General features: G+C 50.1%; 1 protein-coding gene across 1 annotated transcript in view; it reads left to right on the top strand.

The window, feature by feature from the left end:
• The window catches only part of PEPD (peptidase D), a 130,573-nt gene that overhangs the window by 39,255 nt on the left and 73,567 nt on the right, over positions 1-17,751 (top strand). The window contains exon 7 of the mRNA XM_075536416.1: positions 7,890-7,934. Coding sequence (XP_075392531.1) covers positions 7,890-7,934 — 45 coding nt within the window. The remainder of the gene's footprint in view (positions 1-7,889; positions 7,935-17,751) is intronic.

A 17,751-nucleotide genomic window follows, 5' to 3' on the forward strand; every position in this document is an offset into this window, starting at 1 on the left:
GCCAGTATATTTCATTTATTTGCATTTGGTGTAAATAGTGATGGGCATGGATTTACTGCTGTCATTCTGTTATGCTTTTAATTATACTGATGATTTATTTGTTTGGCATAGTTTACTGTGCCAAATTAATGTTGTTATGAGATTTTCTTCTTTTTTTTTCATTGCTGCTGATTTTGTGTTTACAGAGCTCTTACGATTTTTTCTTTCTTCTCCTGTTAGAAAGTTTAAAATTACCCTGTAATTATTTTTCCTGTATGTTTACCTGCTAATTTATTTTTATCTCTCTAAATTTTAAAGTCTGTTCTACCTTAATATTATCTTGATTTTCTCTCCATTTGGAATTTCTGTAATTATATCATTTATTTACTGAATTTGCTTTGTGGTTGTCATTGTTTACAGTCTGATGTCTCTGACTATAAGTTCATTTTCTTTCTTTTTTTAAAAAATCATTTTATCGGGGGCTCGTACAATTCTTATCACAATCCATATATCCATCCATTGTGTCAAGAACATATGTACATGTGTTGCCATCATCATTCTCATTTCCCCCCTACCTCATGGACCCTTCCTCATTCATAAATTATTTTGTCATATATTACACTGTCTGATGTCTCCCCCTGCCCTCTTCTCTGCTGTCCCTCCCCCAGGGAGAAGGCTATATGTAGATTCCTGTAATCAGTTCCCGCTTTCTACCCCACATTCCCTACACCCTCCAGGCATCACTACTCTTTATCACTGGTCCTGGAGGAGTCATCTGTCCTGGATTCCCTGTGTTTCCAGTTGTTATCTGTACCAATGATGTACATCCTCTGGTCTAGCCAGATTTGTAAGGTAGAATTGGGATCATGATAGTGGTGGTGGTGGGGGAGGGGGGGCGGCGGGAGGGGGAGGAGAGGAAGTATTTAAGAACTAGAGGAAAGTTATATGTTTCATCGTTGCTACCCTGCACCCTGCCTGGTTCATCTCCTCCCACAACCCTTCAGCAAGGGGGTGTCCGTTTGGCTACCATTGGGCTTTGAGTCTCCACTCTGCACTCACCCACATTTACAATGATATGATTTTTTGTTCCTTGATGCTTGATACCTTACCCCTTCAACAGCTCGTGGTCACACAGGCTGGTGTGTTTCTTCCATGTGGGCTTTGTTGCTTCTGAGCTAGATGGCCACTTGTTTATCTTCGAGCCTTTAAGACCCCAGACGCTATATCTTTTGATAGCTGGGCACCATCAGCTTTCTTCACCACATTTGCTTATGCACACGTTTGTCTTCATTGATCGTATCAGGGAGGTGGGCACCCACTGATAATGGTTTTTAGCTCTTTGATGTCTGATAACTGGTCCCTTCTGCACCTTGTGGTCAGACAGGCTGGTTTGAGTTCATTTTCTTTTTTGAAAATCTTTTTTTTCCTGTGTTAATTTCCAGTGGGTATTATCATGTGTCTTAATCTCAGTTGCTGTGTGATATTATTGGTTCTCTGAGCGACTCCGCTTAGCATTCATCTTAAGGTTGGTCTGGTGTTTATTAACTCCCTTAGTTTCTATTTGTTTGGAATCGCCCTCATTATACTTGAGGGACTATTTTACTAGCTAGATAATTCGTGGTTGACAGTTTTTCTTTCAGGGTCTTCTGTTGCCTCTTTCCTGCATGATTTATGCCAAGAAATCAGAGTTTAATCTTAGTGATTCTCCATTGTAGGGAGCAGTTGATTTTTCCAATGCTGTGCTCAGGATTCGTTCTTTGTCATGGGTTTTGGAGTTTTGATTATGATATGCCTTGTTGACTTTCTTTTGGAGTCTGCCTTGCATGAGGTTTGACACAGTTCTTGGAGGAACATCTCTTCGTTTTTCATAGTATTTGGGAGGTTTTCTGACAGTAAACGGGCAACTCTGCCCCAAGGAGTGCAGTTGTCACCACAATTAATAAGCAGCCATCTAAGTGAGGTATCAGCTCAGCCCACTCGGAAGAGCACACCGGTCCAGGTGATCCAAGAATTAGAAACACTAAAATCCCAAACCAGAGCAGGGGATTGTATTCGAGATTAAATTCGGAGCACTTTCTTTGCAGAAGGCTATGAATGACAATAAAAGCTCAAAATCCATTAGCACAGTCCACACATGGATTAAGCCTCCTCTGAATTCCTTAGGACCATTGACCAAGGACGAGAATAGTCCTATCCTCAAACAGAGTACATTGTAAAGTAGATTACTGCAGATACAGTCAGGTAAACATTCAACATGTTACCCTTTGTTTCCCTTTTAGACCCATTTATAACTTGTTCTAGTTTTTATTATTTCCTGTTTTCTTTTGGATTGAAGGTTTTCTATGTTACTTGTCCTTGCTTAAGAATATTATTTTTTATATGACGTACGAGATAGGTAAATCTGTAGAAACAGTAACTAGATAATAGCTTCTGATAGGGGAGATTGGGGGGGGGGAAGGGAACTGATAATAATGACTACAACAGTCAAGAACAGATTTGATACGTTGGACACTAGTGACAGAAGGGTTAACATCAGGAACACCAGGAGCGAAGAAAGCAAAAAGTTATTAAAAGACAGGACAGAAAGAAGAAATCAAAGGGAATATCAGAAGAGACTGCAACTTTGGTCTGGAATGCAGAGTAGCTCATGGAAATGGAAGAAATAATGAAGTAAAAGAGCTGAACAGAAAAATTTCAGAGGCAGCTCAAAAAGTAAAAGTAAGGCATTCTCATGCCATCTGCAAGGGTTACAAAGGAGGAGCACACTCAGCATGCCTGAGCTGTAAGAACTGAAGCGGAATTCAAGCCTTGAGCTGCAACACTGAAAGATTCTGGGGGGGTATCGAATGATTCGGAAGCATCCAGAGGAAATGGAAGGAATACAATGCACACAGGCATGTTACCAAAAAGAATCGGTAGCCATTCAACTGTTTCAAGCGCAAGCAGTACTCAATGACGCAGTCTAAGTCGCATTGACGGCATTAGCAAAAACCAAGGCTCTAGGAGCTGATGGAGTGCCAACGGAAATGTTTCAACAAGCTGAGGAAGCACTGGAAGCTCGCACTCATCTGCACCGAGAAAGCCAGCGCTCTGAGCAACGGGGTGGAAGGGATCCATGTCTGTGCTCATTCCACAGAAAGATAACTCAACAGTATGTGGATATTATTGGACAATATCATATCATATAGAAGTGAAATTCTGCTGATCATTAGTTTAAAAGGCTGCAGCAGTACATTGACAAGGAGTGTACAGTGGCGAGCATAGCTGCCTTGCAGAAATTACAGTGGAATTCAGAAGCAGATGTGGTGGGCGAGCTGTCATTGCTGATGTCATTGGCTGAGAGCAGAGACTATGAGAAACGTATTGTGTTTTGTTGACTATGCAAAGGTATTTGACTACATGGATCAGAACAGACTGTCGATAGCACTGAGAAGATTGGAATTGCAGAGAACTTCGTTGTGCTCGTGCTGAGAGGAAGACCCGCCAGGACATGGATTGACGGAATGTCTGCAAAAGCGTGCTCCAACAGGGTGATGTTGAGGATGACACAGGAGTGGGCCGGGTTTCCTTTTGTTGTATGTTGGGTCTCTATGAGTCAGAAGTGACTCCTCAGCATCTAACACTAGCAGTGAGAGAGAGTTGACTTGAGGTCAGTGATTTGGTTTGGGCTTCCATCGGGAGCAGAAAACAGTACCCCACCATGCCATCATTTCCCTTCTTTTCCATCCTTTGTGCACGTTTTCTTTAATGGTTTACGTGTGCATGCATGTACTATAACATCACACAACAACAACAACAACTCATTGCCACCAAGTCGACGCCCACTCATAGTGATTCCCGTGGGTTTCCGAGACTGTAACTGTTTATGAGAGTAGAAAGCCCGGTCTCTCTCCTGAGGAGCTGCTGGGGGGGTTCAAGCTGCCTACCATGCAGATCGCAGCCCACCGAGTAACCTTTACACCACCAGGGCCCACATACATACCGCACATTGTTATTATTTATATTAGCTTTTACCATTCAGGTATCTTGAATCTTAGTAATTCTTATCTTTGTTTCCCTGCATATAACACTATCTTTCCCTACCTGACTGCTTAAGATGGTCTCTCTTCTCTGTTTTTCATCAATTTGACTATGATATGCTTGTAGTATTTTTTCTTTACTTGGGATAATTTTTGAGCTTCTTGATAGTTTGTAGTTTTCATCATAATTGGAAAAATTTTCATTGCTAAAAGAATGATCAACCTTGTCGTCTTGTAAGCAGACACGTAAGGCAAAGTATAGGGTGCTGCTGTCTTTAAGCACAGCCCTGCACCTCACGTCCAAGGAGCACGCAGCTCTGACTGCACAGGCGTGTACTGTAGTGGTCCTCACACGTTCACTGCCACCGGTCAATTCTGACTTGGAACAGCCCAGTAGAGCCGCGAACTGCCCCTGTGGGTTTCTGAGCCTGTGCTCTTTATGGGAGTGGAACGCCTCATCTTTCTCCCGATATAATGGTAGAGTACATAAATAACCTACAGTACATAATGGCTTCATAGTAATAATGGACTCTTGTATTGCTGGTTTATGTCCGTACTCTACAGTGGTGACCGGCTCCAAAGGTTGCAGTGTAACAGTATTAGCCCGCCTGGCCGGCAGCAGCTCCAATCTTGTGTCCCCTGCATCTCTTGGGTGTTGTACTGTTCTGTCTCCGTGTAATGTTCCTCTGACAGTATTACCATGATGTGTGCCAGGACTTCCCAATGCAGCAGAACCAGTGCTTGGGATAGAAACAGCAAGAGGCAAAGCAGAAGGATCGATTTGGAAGTGAAACAAAAGGTTATTAAACAACACGAAGGCGGAAAGCCAGTGCGTGTGATTGCTCTCCATTTAGGCAGGCCACACTCAGCAATCATGATGGCCCTCCAAACGCCAAGCAGAAATTCCCAGGCTGTAAAAGATTAGCACCCCTAGGAACTACAAGGCCAAGGAAAATGCGGGAGGGCCCTATCTGAGAGAGGGAGGAACGGCTAACGAAACGTAGAGAGAGACTCCGACAGAAAAGTGGATCCCTCTCAGCACACTGAGCTTCACTGCCGAGGCGCGAAGCTTGCTTGAGATGTTAAAGAAAGCGCAGGACCAAACTCTGATGTGTTTGCCCAATGGCGTTCACACACCATCCTGCTTCACAGAATGTGCTGTGGGTGTTACGTGGGTCTATCCAGGGAAGAGTGGAGAGTAATAAGATGTCCCCCAGACCGAAGCGGAGATGGTTTACTGCAGGAATAGGGTGGAGAGCAAGAGCTTGGGTCCAAGTGCTGCCTGTCCCCAACCCATGCCAAAAGCCCTACCCTGGCCAGTTGTGGGGGTTTGGCCAGCCCCCACAACTAATTGGGAGTCCAATAGGCGCAATTGTATGTTCAATATTTATTTATATTATAATAAAGTCATAGAGAGATTGAAATAATGGAGTCAGACACATTTCATGGTAGCATGCTCACTCACCTCAGCCCGCAAGGTGGTCCACATGGAGATGGGGGGAGGGGGAGGAGGATAAGGGGAAAGGGAACAGGGGAGCGAGGACTGGAGAGGAGAGGAGAGGGGGTGCCTATGAGAGGCCAAGGGGGAGCCCAAGAGAGCTCTTTATTGCTAACCCAGGCTTATATACATTTGGGGGGAGCATGCAAGCCCACTAATTACAGGTAAAGGCATCACCACAGGAAGGGGTTGCACTATAGGTTATACAACAGTGAGAGGGGGACAATCTAGGGACATACACACAATAGAAAGAGGAGGGATTGGGGTATACATGTGACAAGAAGGGCGGATCCTAGATTCAGGATGGCAACCTCACTTTGGATGTCACGGAGCAGGTTTGACCTGTTCTCTGGATCTCCATAGAAACCATTATCATACATATGAGGGTTGGAGATACAGGGAATCCAGGGTGGATGATACCTCCAGGACCAAGGGCGTGAGGGACGATGCTGGGAGAGTGGAGGGTGAGTGGGTTGGAAAGGGGGAACTGATTACAAGGAGCCACATGTGACCTCTTCCCTGGGAGAGGGACAGCAGAGAAGGGGGGAAGGGAGACCCCGAATAGGGCAAGATATGACAAAATAACGAGGTATAAATTACCAAGGGCATATGAGGGAGGGGGGAAAAGGGAGGGAGGGGGGGAAAAAAAGAGGACCTGATGCAAGGGGCTTAAGTGGAGGGCAAATGCCTTGAGAATGATTGGGACAGGGAATGTATGGGTGTGCTTTATACAATTGATGTATGTATATGTATGGATTGTGGTAAGAGTTGTTGGAGTCCCTAATAAAATGTAAAAGAAGAAAAGAGAAAAAAATGATTAGGGCAGGGACTGTACAGATGTGCTTTATACAATTGATGTATGTATATGTATGAACTGTGAAAAGAATTGTATCAGCCCCAATAAATTGTTAAAAAAAAAAAAAAGAAACCATTATCAGTAGGGTGTCAACCCCACCTACAGGGACCAAGCTAATGGTCACAAGCCTTTAGGGAGAAGTAGCCCATTGTCCTCAACAGCAGGGAGCGGGGCTTATCTGTAGTCTGGCAACTGACTGCCTTCAGGGAGGTAACTTGACAATCATTTACCATTAGCTGCAAGCAGTGTTCTGAGTCTAACATATATTTGGGGGAGAGGAGTTGGGAGAAATCTTTCAGTTTCCCACCACCATTGTCAAGGACCACCAGGAATGAACCTCAGGAGAGCGCCATGCAGGAAGAGAAGCGGTCTTGAATGTCTCCCACCCAGTGAACTTCCACCCTTGCATTCTCAGTAATTGCCTGGTCTGCGCAAGTTAACCGCACGCATGCGTGTCTTACTTCCAGGACAGACTCCGGGGACCTTTGCTCTTCCCTCTGCTCTTGCATCCGCCTCACACATTGAAGCTGCCCCACTGTCCCTCCCCTGGGGAGACCCAGCTGCTCTGCTTGGGTTTCCCTTTTGTCCAAGGTCCAAAGAGTGTCTCTTGGCTCAAAGCCAAGGCAGGTGCAGGGCCCGTCTCTCTTGTTTGTCCCCAGGATCATGGTTTGCTGCTCCAGAAACAGTTGCTTGGTGTTTGTTAAACCGTTGTTTACTCGTTTGTGTCAGGAGGGCAAATTGGATACTAGTTATGCCTTCATTGAAGTCCATTCTTTTATCTGTTTAGTCTGACAGGTTTTCCCCGTTTAGCTATCTTCTGGGCTGGCGAATCCGTTAGCTCACAGATGTCAGCTAGTGTGAAGGTGTCTGGGTAGGCGGTGGGGCCCCATAACCTCCTTTCCTCAAGTCCAGTCAGTCAGTCTCCTCCCCTCACTGAGACCCAGGTGCTCTGCTTGCGTTTGGGGACCTGTAGCCACATGCCACCTTAGGGACGTCTCACCCGATGCCACCCTGTGGGGCTGAGTCCAGGGCTTTTTTCTGAGGTCCTCACTAAAATATGGGCTTGGGGGATGCTCAACCCTATCCCTGGGCTCTTTGTGACCCCAAATGCCTCCCTGAGAAGCTAAGATGCCTTCGTGATCGGCTTTCCAAGCGTCTTACTTCCAGCAGATTCCCAAACAGAAGTCTGCCCTGAAAATCAAACTAATGGCTGACGCCATGGCAGAGGTTGGGGGAGTGGGGCTGGGAGTGGTGGTGGTTGGTGGCGGGGGTGGGGGTGGTGGTGGTGGTGGTTGGGGGCGGGGGTGGGGGTGGTTGTAGCCAGCTCGTGCCCTCCAGCGGGTCCAGCCGAGGCGGTCAGGTCTGCTGCAGCGGGCGATCAGCAGGCCCTCTGTAGCCAGGGAGCCATGCGATTCAAGCGTTGGCCCTTGTCTTCACACTGGGGTGTGTGTGTGTGTGTGTGTGTGTGTGTGTGTGAGAATTTCTTGCTGGGAGATGACAGACAACTGAACTAACAGACTTAATCTGCTCCTTTTAGGTTCAAAGTCAACAACACCATCCTCCACCCGGAGATCGTGGAGTGGTGAGTATGCACCTCGGCTGCTCTTTGTGCTCAGGGAGGTGGGCGGCCCTCCTCCCACCCCTCAGAGAGCCCCTCAGCTAGGCTGGTCTGCAGAAGCCCCCTCTGCCTCCTTTGCTGTGTGTTGTTTGTTTGTTGGCTGGTTGTTTGCTTTAGGAAGGATATAAGCCACTTGAACGTCAGTGGTATAATTTTTCATTTTTCATCTGTTCAGTCTTTAAAAGCCTTGGCCTTCTATACAGAAGCTGAGCTAGGTCGGGGGAGTGGGCCAGGAAAGAAGCCTCACACACGCGGTCCCTGTGTGCCGAGTGGGACCGCTCTGTTGGGTTTTCAGGGCTGTGTGCGCTTTCAGAAGCAGGTCACCAGGCTGTCTTCTGAGGGGCCTCTGGGGGGCTTCCAAGCCTCTCGGGGAGCAGCTGAGCACCTCGCAGGGACCTGCTTCCCTGGAAGGGGAGTCTTTTCTGCTCCGGAAACCCGTGCATATGGACTCATGTGGCACCCTGTCTGTCATGTGCCCTTTTGTGCCTAGCGTGCTGCCCCGTGATATAGCAGCCCTTTCCTATGGTGCTCTGTCACTGTGGGGCGCGGTGCTCCCAACTCTGAGGCTCCCCTGGCTTTCTCCCGGAGCCATCAGGCTGCTTATTGATAGCAGCCTAAGCGATTTGTTTTCGTTTAGCTGCCGCGTGGTCGCAGGACCTCTGTCGCATCATTCCTGGGCGGAGAGACTCGTCCTTTCCGATCCCATTCCATATAGCCACATTTCTTTCTCTAGTAGCGGGTCAAGACTCGTTCAGTCCTGAGGCTGGAACTTGATAGCCTGGAGGACGGTGCGTCAGCGTTGGCTGGGTGGTTGAGGGAGGTGAGAAGGAAGGAGAGAGAGAGATCCAGGCACAGGGGCCAGTTCTTTCCAGGCTGGCATTGGAGAAGGTGCCCGTGGGCAGCGGCTGGGAAGGGGGCGCCTGAGGACAGGCAGGGGGCTAGGCTAGTCTTGGCACAGTCCCGGCTTTGTCTTGAGGGAAATGGGGACCATTGGAAGCCTTTGAAGGCTATAAATGGGAGAGGGGTAGGAGCAGGCATGAATTTTAGACTTTGACTTACCCTTGGAAGCCCCTGGGAGAGGGACAAAGGCAAGGACAGGCAGCCCGTCGGGCCCGGGGGGTGAAGAGGCGGTCAGGAGGAAAGCGTGTGGTGAGGAACTGGCGTGATGGCTGAGAGAAGGTTTTTGTCATCAACCGCCGGGTGGTGGCATCAGTGACACAGGGAAGACGGAGGGGCACGTCCTGTGGTAGTTCAGGAAGGGGGTTGGGGTGCTTGCTGGCGGGAGAGAGGAGGACCTTTGAAGACCACCAGCAGGCCTGGTGTTGACTTTGGGAGAGTCCAAGGGCAGGTGGGCCTTCCTCACCCTGCAGGCAGCCCTGGCCCTGGGGTGCCACAACCACCCACCTGTGAGGGGGAGGGCTGTGCCCTTGGCTCACCGCTGCCTCTTTGTGTCTTCATAAGTAGCGAGCGCCTGGCCCACTGCAGCTTCCGAGGACACCCGTGGTTTCTGTGGACAGGCCCCTCGTGCTCCCTCACAGCCGGCGGGCTCTGGAGACACCTGCCACTGGGCCACGCACTCGGACGTCTCCCCAGGGACAAATCAGGGGCTTGAAGCAAGCGCGCTTTCGTGCCGGTGACTTTTCCAGAGCTCTGAGGTAGATTCCACGTGCATGGAAGACCTCCCAACGTCCTGAAAGCCACCAGCAGAAAGAACTTATTGGGCACAAGAACTTTGTAACAGTACAACGGCTTTGGAAACATCACATTGTTTGCACCCCCTCAGGGGCGGGGAGAGGGGGTGCTTCAAGCCTGGTCCGGTCGTCACGGTGATCACCCTCTGAGTCACTGACAGGGAGGGACTCTGGGGACTGAGTGGTGGATCCTGGGCCACCAGGGGCAAGGCCAGCAGTTTGACCCCACCAGGAGATCGATGCGGGCATCGAGGCTTATAGCCTCGAACACCCACAGGGCCCTTCTCCCCTGTCTGTAGGTCACTGCGAGGTGGCATGCAGTGAGTGGCCGTGAGTTTGGTTTCTGAAGTAACTGACACAGGTTCAGAGAGGTGTGGTGGCAGGTCCCTCGCACTCCTAGGAGAGCGTGGGCTTCCATGACATTAACTCGGGACTCCTCAGCGCACCTGTTAGCTACGTCTCTGCAGGTGCCATGGGAAACAGTGGCCTGGCCGTGGTGGAAAGGCCGTTGGTGTGGGCCAGGACACAGGCATGTCTGAATTCTTGGGTCCCATGGGGGACTCACTTGGCTTTGCTGAGCCTCGGCTTCGTCGCCCTGAAATGGGGGTAGTAAGACAACGGGGAGCCCCCTGGAGGATGGCTCGAGGGTTCAAAGAGGATGCTAGTCAGTAGCTGGCACCCTTGAATTGCAATGGCCCTGGTCCTGTCAGAGTTCCTGGTGCAAGGTACTGAGCTGAGCCCCGGGCACCTTGTTGAAGAGGTATTTTACTGATGCGATTGAACAGCCCTGGTGGGGTCGTGGTTACCCAGGGAGCTCACTCTAAGGCCCTCAGTTCGAAACCCCTGCACGCACAGGTGGAGGTTGGAGCCCGGGGCCCGGGGCCTGCTCCTAGAGCGCTGTGTAACAGCTGTGGGGCCCTGCCCACCACTCACACACATCCCGGCTCTGGGGGGCATTTGGGCCAGGGCTGGGACCTCTCCCGGAGCCTGTGGCCGGGAGGCAGCAAGCAGCTTCTGCGCAGACCCACGGGGACGCCTGCTTTCTTGTCTGGGTGCCGTCCATTTCCTTCCTGTGGCTGTTTTATTGTCCATTCGCTCCAGCAGCGCTCGTTGGGCTTCCTGTCAATTCCTCTATAGTCATACTCCCCCGCCCGTGCCCTCCCCCACGCACACACGAGATCAGAACCGATCGTTCCTTTGCTCTGGTTAGGTATGACGTTCCCATGGGAAGGTCAAAAGTTGAGATTTAATAAGAGCACGCATCCTGGTTCCATAATGTGGGCTGGGGGCCGCCTGCCGGCTTTGCGGATGATGAGACTGATCCGCAGGTAGGGCAGGGAGTGAAAGGAGGCGCTCTCGCGCCTGATCGTCGGCCCCTCCTGGGTTTCCATTAAGGAGCTCCGGAAGGAAGCGTCACAGAAGAGCGGGCCTGTCAGCAGTTGCCGTGCGTGCGTATTCTCTGGTCTAATGGCGAACGTGCTAGGTTGAGTCAGCTGCTGCTTTTAGAGCTGTTAATTGCGCGGACTAGCCGTGTCCCGCATGGATGGATGAGGCGGCGGGTGACATCCACTGCCACTGCCCTGCTTGTTGGTGTCCACGGGAGCTGCCGAGGGCAGAGGGTCCAGGGGCCAAGATGCACCAGGTTCCTGTGTCCTGGATACAGTCCCAAATTAGAAGGGACGCGGAGATAATGACCTAGATTCTGACGCTTGGCCGCAAAGTATTCCAGCGGGGCTGTTCATCTTGCTCTTCTAAGGAGTACACATTTAACTCCCTGTTAGCCTAGAAAACCGGGTAGCAAGTGGGGCTCCCGGGGAGGAGTGAGAACCTGAGGGGTCTCTGACAAAAGGCCGGAGATGGGATATGGAGTATCAGGCTGGGGGGCCAGGGTGGCCAGGCTTGGAGGGTGCAGACCACGGGATCACATTAAATCACAGGTGAACAGAACCGCCCCTTTCTTTCCGTCTCCGGTTTCTCGGAGAAGACTGAGGTGGTGGGAGGCGTGACTGGGGGGTGGGTGTCCTGTTGGATTGAATTCCTGGCCCCCCCCACCCCCCGGACCTCAACAACCCATCGCCTGCACCTTCATCTCCAGGAGCGATGGGCTGCCCTTTAATGGGTTTTGTTCATCACTGGCCCTCGGAAGCGCAGAGATGGAGTTTGGAGATATCTCATCCTGTCTTGCTACTATTTTAATCAGTGGAACATTCAGGCCTCAGTTAATTGATGTCTTAATCCTAGGTTTAATACCCACAGGCAGTTTTGTGACCCGTGAATATTTAAAAAAAAAAAAAGATTGCACAAATAAATCTTGGTCTAGGCCTGTAGCAGGAGACGACGGGCCTGGGGTAGGCGGAGGCTCCTGTGCCCTGTGCCTGTGTCTTGGTGCAGCCCCTGGAGGTGGTGTTGGTTATGGGGTGGGGAGGGCCATGACTGGGGGGACTCTGTGCAAGGCTGCCAGGGGCACGTGTTTCCCAGACACTCACCTGATGGAAAGTCTGAGCTCTCTCTGCCTGCACCTCATACCCGATGTCACGGTTCTCCTGTCCTGACCTGACTCCTCTGTCCACTCATGGCTTAGTCTTCTCCAGGGAGATAGGTCAGGACTGCAGCTCAGGCTCTCGTTCGTACGTGCCTGGTTTGATTCCAGACAACACAGTGAGGACTGCAGGCACGTTCTCAGTCATGTGCTTTACTTCGTCCTATGAGGGCACCTTCCAAAAGCAAGGTCCAGTCGAAGAGCAGCTGCTGAGGTCATGTGCTGGGCCAGGCCTGTTTGAGTAAAGGCATTAGCATAGAAGGTCTTGTTCTTACCCTTTTTGGATTCGGAAGGGGTCATTTTCATCGATGCTCCTGAAGGACTCAGTACCTTCATGGAGGCTTATTAGGAGGAAGTTTTGAGGAAATGGAAAAGGGCATTGGTGAAAAACAGGCCAGGAAAGTTACTTTGAGGAATTTTTTCCATCTCAACAATGCACTTGCTCATTCTTTGAGGGTAACAGGGCTGTCCTATGAGAATCCTGACGGCCAACCTTGCCTCGTTCACCCTGGCGCCCTGGTCTTGCGCTGCACGCTTCTTTTGGCTCCCAGAATTTGAAGACTGCAGAAGTCTTGCAGGAAGGGTTACAGAGATGGCCGCACCTCCTCACGAAGTGCAGAGAACTAGATGGAGGAGGAGATGCTGAGGAAGAAGCTGTTACTGTTGCTCACATTTTGGTATTGTTGTTTAATAAAGGCTTCGATGGATTTGGTAGCAACCCTTTTTGACGGATCCTCTGTTCTAGGGGTAAAAGTTGATGACAAAGTTGTCGAAGTGAGACAGTTTTCTAGAGGAATTACCGAGAGCCGAATGAAGGTCAAACATGATTGTGGGACAGGAGGAGAGTAAAAGGAAATAGAGGAAAGAACTAGGAGGCAAAAGACATTTTAAAGGTATAAATATAGGCATGTATATATGTAAATATATTAATATATAATGATAGGGATATAGGTCTCTGTACATATATTTTTATGTGAAGTATCAAGGTAGCAGATGGACATTGGGCTTCTAAATAACACTTCGTTCAAATAACCCAGCATTCTGTGATGTTCACCTCCCCAACACAATTGCTGATGACAGAATGGATGCATACGCAAATATGGTGAAGAAAGTTGATGGTGCCCTGCTATTAGAAGATATAGCAAAATAAAATGGGAAAAAAGAAGATATAGCATCTGGGATCTTAAAGGCTTGAAGTTAAAACAGTAGCCATCTAGCAGGGCAGCAACAAAGCTCGCATAGAAAAGCACATCAGCCTGGGTAAACGAACACAAGATATCAATGAGTTCAGGCATCAGAAGACCCAAAACAAATAATCATATCGATGCAAATGCTGGGGGTCAGAGTGGAGACCCAAACCCCATCTACAGACAATTAGACATCTCCTCATGGAAGGGTCACAAGGAAGGGATGAGCCAGCCAGGGTGCAATATAGCACCCAAGAAACACACATTTCTCTAGTTCTTTATTGAACCCCCCCACCCCCAGCATGACCCCAGTTCTACCTTACAAATCTGGCTAGACCAGAGTATGTACACTGGTACAGATAAGAGCTCTTGACACTTGGGATCCAGGACAGATGAACCCTTCAGGAATAATAAATGATGGGAGTAGTGATACCATGGGGGTAGGGGTAAGGTGGGCAGAGAAAGGGGGAGCTGATTGAAATGATCAATGTATAACCCTTGCCCCAAGGGGGATGAACAACAGAAATGTGGGTGAAGGGAGACAGTGGATGGTGTAAGATGAATTAATAATTTATCAAGGGGTCATAAGAGGGAGAAAAAAGAGGAGGTGATACCAAGGGCTCAAGTAGAAAGAAAATGTTTTGAAAATGATGATGGAAACATATGAGCAAGTGTACTTGATGCAATTGATGTATGGATTGATGGAGTTGTATGTATGTATGGAGTGGTAAGAACCCCCCTAATAAAATGATTTTTTTTTAAGTGAGGCAACATGTAGTCAGGACGAGAGAGAGACACGGCAACCATGCTGTCAAAGCTATGTCTGTGGGAGTCAAAGGATAACTCCAGGCTTAAACACCAAGCTGCTGGTGGTTTGGGCCTTTCAGTTCACGCCCTGAACATTAGCAGCAGCGTTCCCCAAGGTCTCTTGTTGAACAACTCCAAACTTGCTGCCATCGAGTTGATGTCAACTCCGCGACCGTGTGGGTTTCCTAGACTGTCCATCTTCATGGGAGTAGAAAGCCTCATCTTTCTTCCATGGGGCAGCTGGAGATTTCAAATTGCTGACCTTGTGGCTAGCAGCTCCACAGGCCAGAATAAAACAAACAAACAAACAAACTCACTGACCTCGAGTTGATGCCAACTAGCGTAGAGTGTGTGAGACTGCAGGAGCAGAGGGTCCCGTCTTCCTCCTGAGGAGTGGCTGGAGTGGCTGCCAGGGCTCCTGACCACAGCTATCAACTCACTGTGGTGAGTTCATTCTGACTCGGAGTCAGATTGTTAAGTCTTTACTGCAGAGCAGCTGGAGGTTTCAAACTACTGACCTTGTGGTTAGCAGCCCAGTGCATAACCACTGCACCACCAGGGCTCCTTGGTACGTGGTGGGTGTCCACAGGTAAATACAGCAGGCCATTCAGCTCAGGGTTGGGTGGGGGAGATAGGCAATATGAGCCAGCCAACAAGAAAGAGAAGAGTTTGAATTACTCCATGAGGAAGCTTCACAGCGTTTGTGGGATGTTCCGTGGTCTTTCGTTCCATTTCCCACCCACTCTTTGAAGCTCCCCCACAGGTACTTTGGGGGCACACCGTGCACCTCATAATACCGGACCAGGGCAGGTTCCCTTTTTTCTTGCTTTTTTGGCCTCAGGTACAGCCCGAATAGCCTTCAAATTCAGAGCACTGAATTCTTCCTGCAAGTAGGGGAAATTGTTCAGAATGCTCAGAAGCCGTGTTATTTCCGGCAGCCTTTTTCACAGTTCCAGGCCTTTGTGTCATGGGTGGACTGGGCCACCTGGCTGGGAGCCCTCCCTCGCTGTCTGGTGCCCGGGTGAGGCTGAGGGCCCAGAGAGCCTGGTGGGTAATGGCCACGCCAGCGCACAGAGGCTGCCCCTTTTCAGCGCCTTTAGAGTTTCCGTTAAAGTGAGACAGGCCAGAGCTCAGCCAGGCGGGCCCATCTCTTTGGATAATGTGTCCTGGTTTGGCTCCATTTTTTACAAACTGTGCCCAGAAAAATAAGTTCTGGGTAAATTGGAAAAAGGCCAGCTTCTCACCCGATGGACGGGAAGAGAGCAAGTTTCAGATCCAAGGCTTCTTTCTCTTTGCTCAGACAAGTGGCTTCCAGCCTCTCCTAAGGAGGAGGATGGCCGGCTGCAGGGGTGGACTCTGGGCCAACGCTAGGGGACTCCTCTCTTGGGCTGCCTTTCCCTGTCTGCTTGTGGGTGATCTGCGCCCCTGCTCTGCCCCGGGAAGGCCAGACCAAGAAGAACACCCCACACTAACCTGATGGGCTCTCCTCCAGCGTGGGCTGGGATGGGGTACAGAGGGGCTGAGTGGACAGGGCCTCTTTTTCTTTTTAAAATGAGATCATTCACTCTCTGTTGGAAATGAACTGGGTTCCAGCTTCATGCTTCCATATATTTATCCCAAATGGTTGCCAGGTGTCTGCTCTGGTTCACTGGGACCTGGCCTTCCCAGGGCCCTGGCATTGGGGGTTTGGGGTAGGAGTATCTTAAATATACTGTGTGGTCATATGAACTGCCCAGAAACACAGAGAAGGGGTTCGGCCCAGAGTGTACTGGGCAGTGGAAGGAACCTCCCTGTGCCTGGGGAAGGGCCCACTGGAAGATGCCTCAGGGGTTTTGTCCAGGGAAAGGATGGGAGCAAGTTCCAGGCAGGGCTGGGGTTGGAGGAGGAAGGGTGGGTGAGTGGGTGAGTTCGTCAGGGGTTGGAGGAGGGAGGGCGGGGGGGGGGGGTTGGTGGTGGCTGAGTTCGTCAAGGCTGGTGCTTCGTGAGTCCTCACTGGTTATGGTTGCTCCATACCCTGATTCATGGTGTTGTAGGGGACAAAAGAGACCCCAGACCTCAAATATAGTTTACAGGGAACATTTATTATTAAGTCTTAAGCGGGACCAAGATAAGACAAAGACACATCCTGTGGATGAGAGAGGCCATTAGCACCAGGTTATGAAGGTGTCCAAGAGTTCACAGAGCAAGGTGACTTAGAGAGGACAAAGGAGATGGTCATAAAAGCATGCTTAGTGGCAGATTATAGTTGTGGGGGGATAAATGAAGCAGGAATGGGACCTTGATTGGGACCGGTACATTGCGTTAGACAGAAGAACTTACTAGATGATCCAGGGACTTCTGACCAAGGCAGTCTAGACATGGGAATTGACCAGCAAACCAGTGTTCATCAAGGACACCCAGGTGCTTAAGACCCTAAGGGACACTGCCCCTCCCTGGGCCCCACGGGGATGGAGATAATCTGAGAACCTGGCCGCTCACATCCCTGGTTAGGCATCAGCAGGCTCCATGTGGGGACTCTGCAAAGGGATTTGGGCTTTCACTGGTATCCGTAGCCTTCTGCAAACAGGGTGCTCAGAATTTACCTGAGTCAAATGTAAATAGAAGGATCTTCATGGTTCAGGGGTTCCTGTGGGCTGATTTTTCAGAACTAGGTTGCCAGGTATTCTAAACCTGTCTCAGTGTGGAAGCTTGCCTGAAACCGGCTCAGCTTTATAGCAGCGCACACAAGTTTCCACAGTGACTGCCTGTGAGGTGCATGGTGAGGACTCGATCCCTGGTCTCCCGAGTAGGAGGTGAGGATTCTACCACTGACCCACCATTGCCCTCCATGCATCCTTGGTGTCAAGTTTGAACTTCATTCTGGGGAGTCCCTGCAGAGAGGCTTTTAAAGCATGATCAAGTATGTTTTTCCTAAAGATCCCCAACAGCTGTCAGGAAGCAGGCATACCCAAGAGCCACTCACCCATTGCCAGCAGCCCTAGGGGTCGGAGTAGAACTGTCCCTTAGGGCTTCTGACAGTGGGAGTCTATACAAGATCAGACAGCTCATCTTTGTCTCATGGTGGTTTTGAACCATCAACCTTGGCTTATCCCACTGAGCTACCAGGTCTCCGTACTTCCAGGCCTAGAGGCCAATAAAAGGTATAGAGAGGTTGTCCAAGCTGGAGAGAAAGGTGTCTGCATATGGGTGGTCGTGGTAGGCGTAGATAGGAAGGAAGAGGTCAGAGGGTGATTGGGAGATGGACTCCTGGCCGTCTAGGGTGATGCTCAGTCACTTATTTAAGCAGCAGGGCACACCGCCTGGTAGGGGCGGCCTGTTGTGCTGAGCTCAGGTGCCCAGCAACCTTCAGGCCTGGAATCTGAGTGTGGAGTGGGGGTGACCTATCAGGGAAGACTGCGAAAGAGGAGTTGGAGGGGGAGGAGGATGTGTCGGGAGCCCCGAGGAAGTTTCTGGGAGTAAGCCAGGGTCTCTGGCAGCCAGGTCTGCCTGCTGGGTGTGCAGCCAGCGGTAAAGTGAGAAGAGGCCAGAGTGGGAGGCGAGAAGAAACAGCGGTTTGA

The sequence above is a fragment of the Tenrec ecaudatus genome, chromosome 18 (assembly GCF_050624435.1).
Source record: "Tenrec ecaudatus isolate mTenEca1 chromosome 18, mTenEca1.hap1, whole genome shotgun sequence".
NCBI classification, from domain to species: domain Eukaryota; kingdom Metazoa; phylum Chordata; class Mammalia; order Afrosoricida; family Tenrecidae; genus Tenrec; species Tenrec ecaudatus.